The following is an 870-nucleotide window of genomic DNA, read 5'->3' as shown; positions in this document are numbered from 1 at the left end:
ATAAAATACATACAAAGCAGAACACAGCTAAATGTATCAAAAGTATGTCTATGTAATATTAGAATTTTCTGAGACAATGAATTTTGGTTTTTAATTTTTTTTCCAGTAAGAGGTTTTTATTTCATAGAATTTTTGGACAAAAAAATCTCAATARATCYCCTTGTTTACAGTATCGCAATTTATCGGGATATTTCGTATCGTGACCCCTCTGTCATGATATGTATCGTATCGACAAATTCTTGCCAATACACAGSCCTAATTMACWCCTCCTCGTCCCACCAGTGCTGCTGCGTCTGGGCAGCAGGAAAGCTGCGTCCCTGGGGATGACCCTGTCCTCGGCGCTGGACCAGCTGGACAAGCTGCCCGTCCCTGAGACCAGAGAGCAGGAGGAGGARGACGTCTTTTCACTTTGCCTCTGCTGCACCGACCTGATACAGTTCGTCAGGCCCTTCGTTCAGGAGGCGGGGAGGACCCTCGGGAGCAGCGGGACACTGGGGGACAACTTGGACAGGACGGCAGGTGGACAGGATGGAGAAAAGGAGGACGAGCTGAGGACTGAACTCCTGAAGTTGTGAGTAAAACCACTCAAATATGGAGGGAGAAGTCCTCTAACATTTTCTTTTTACTAGTCACTGCTGAAAAGTGAAACCATGGCTGTGTCCACAACGGCAGGCCGGGTCCTCCGAAGGCCGAATTCGTCGGCCGCATACGWCACAGCGCCGCGACGATGSCCGTCCAAAACTGAAGACTCCTCCGATGRGSCRGACAAATACGTCCTTCCTTTGGCCCGAATCGACATATCATCAACATATCCCATAATGCATTGCAGACCGACCGGAAATTTTTTAACGCTAGTAATGGCGGACGAAG

General features: G+C 48.3%; 1 protein-coding gene across 1 annotated transcript in view; it reads left to right on the top strand.

Annotated features, from left to right (window-relative positions):
- The window catches only part of glmna (glomulin, FKBP associated protein a), a gene marked incomplete in the record, with an annotated part of 24710 nt that overhangs the window by 3600 nt on the left and 20240 nt on the right, over positions 1 to 870 (top strand). The window contains 1 exon segment of the mRNA XM_014025341.1: positions 283 to 571. Within this exon segment, the coding sequence (XP_013880795.1) occupies positions 283 to 571 (289 nt within the window).

The sequence above is a fragment of the Austrofundulus limnaeus genome, unplaced genomic scaffold (assembly GCF_001266775.1).
Source record: "Austrofundulus limnaeus strain Quisiro unplaced genomic scaffold, Austrofundulus_limnaeus-1.0 Scaffold470, whole genome shotgun sequence".
Classification (NCBI taxonomy): Eukaryota; Metazoa; Chordata; class Actinopteri; order Cyprinodontiformes; family Rivulidae; genus Austrofundulus; species Austrofundulus limnaeus.
The sequence above is the reverse complement of the archived record's forward strand: the minus strand, read 5'-3'. Positions and strand labels throughout refer to the sequence as shown.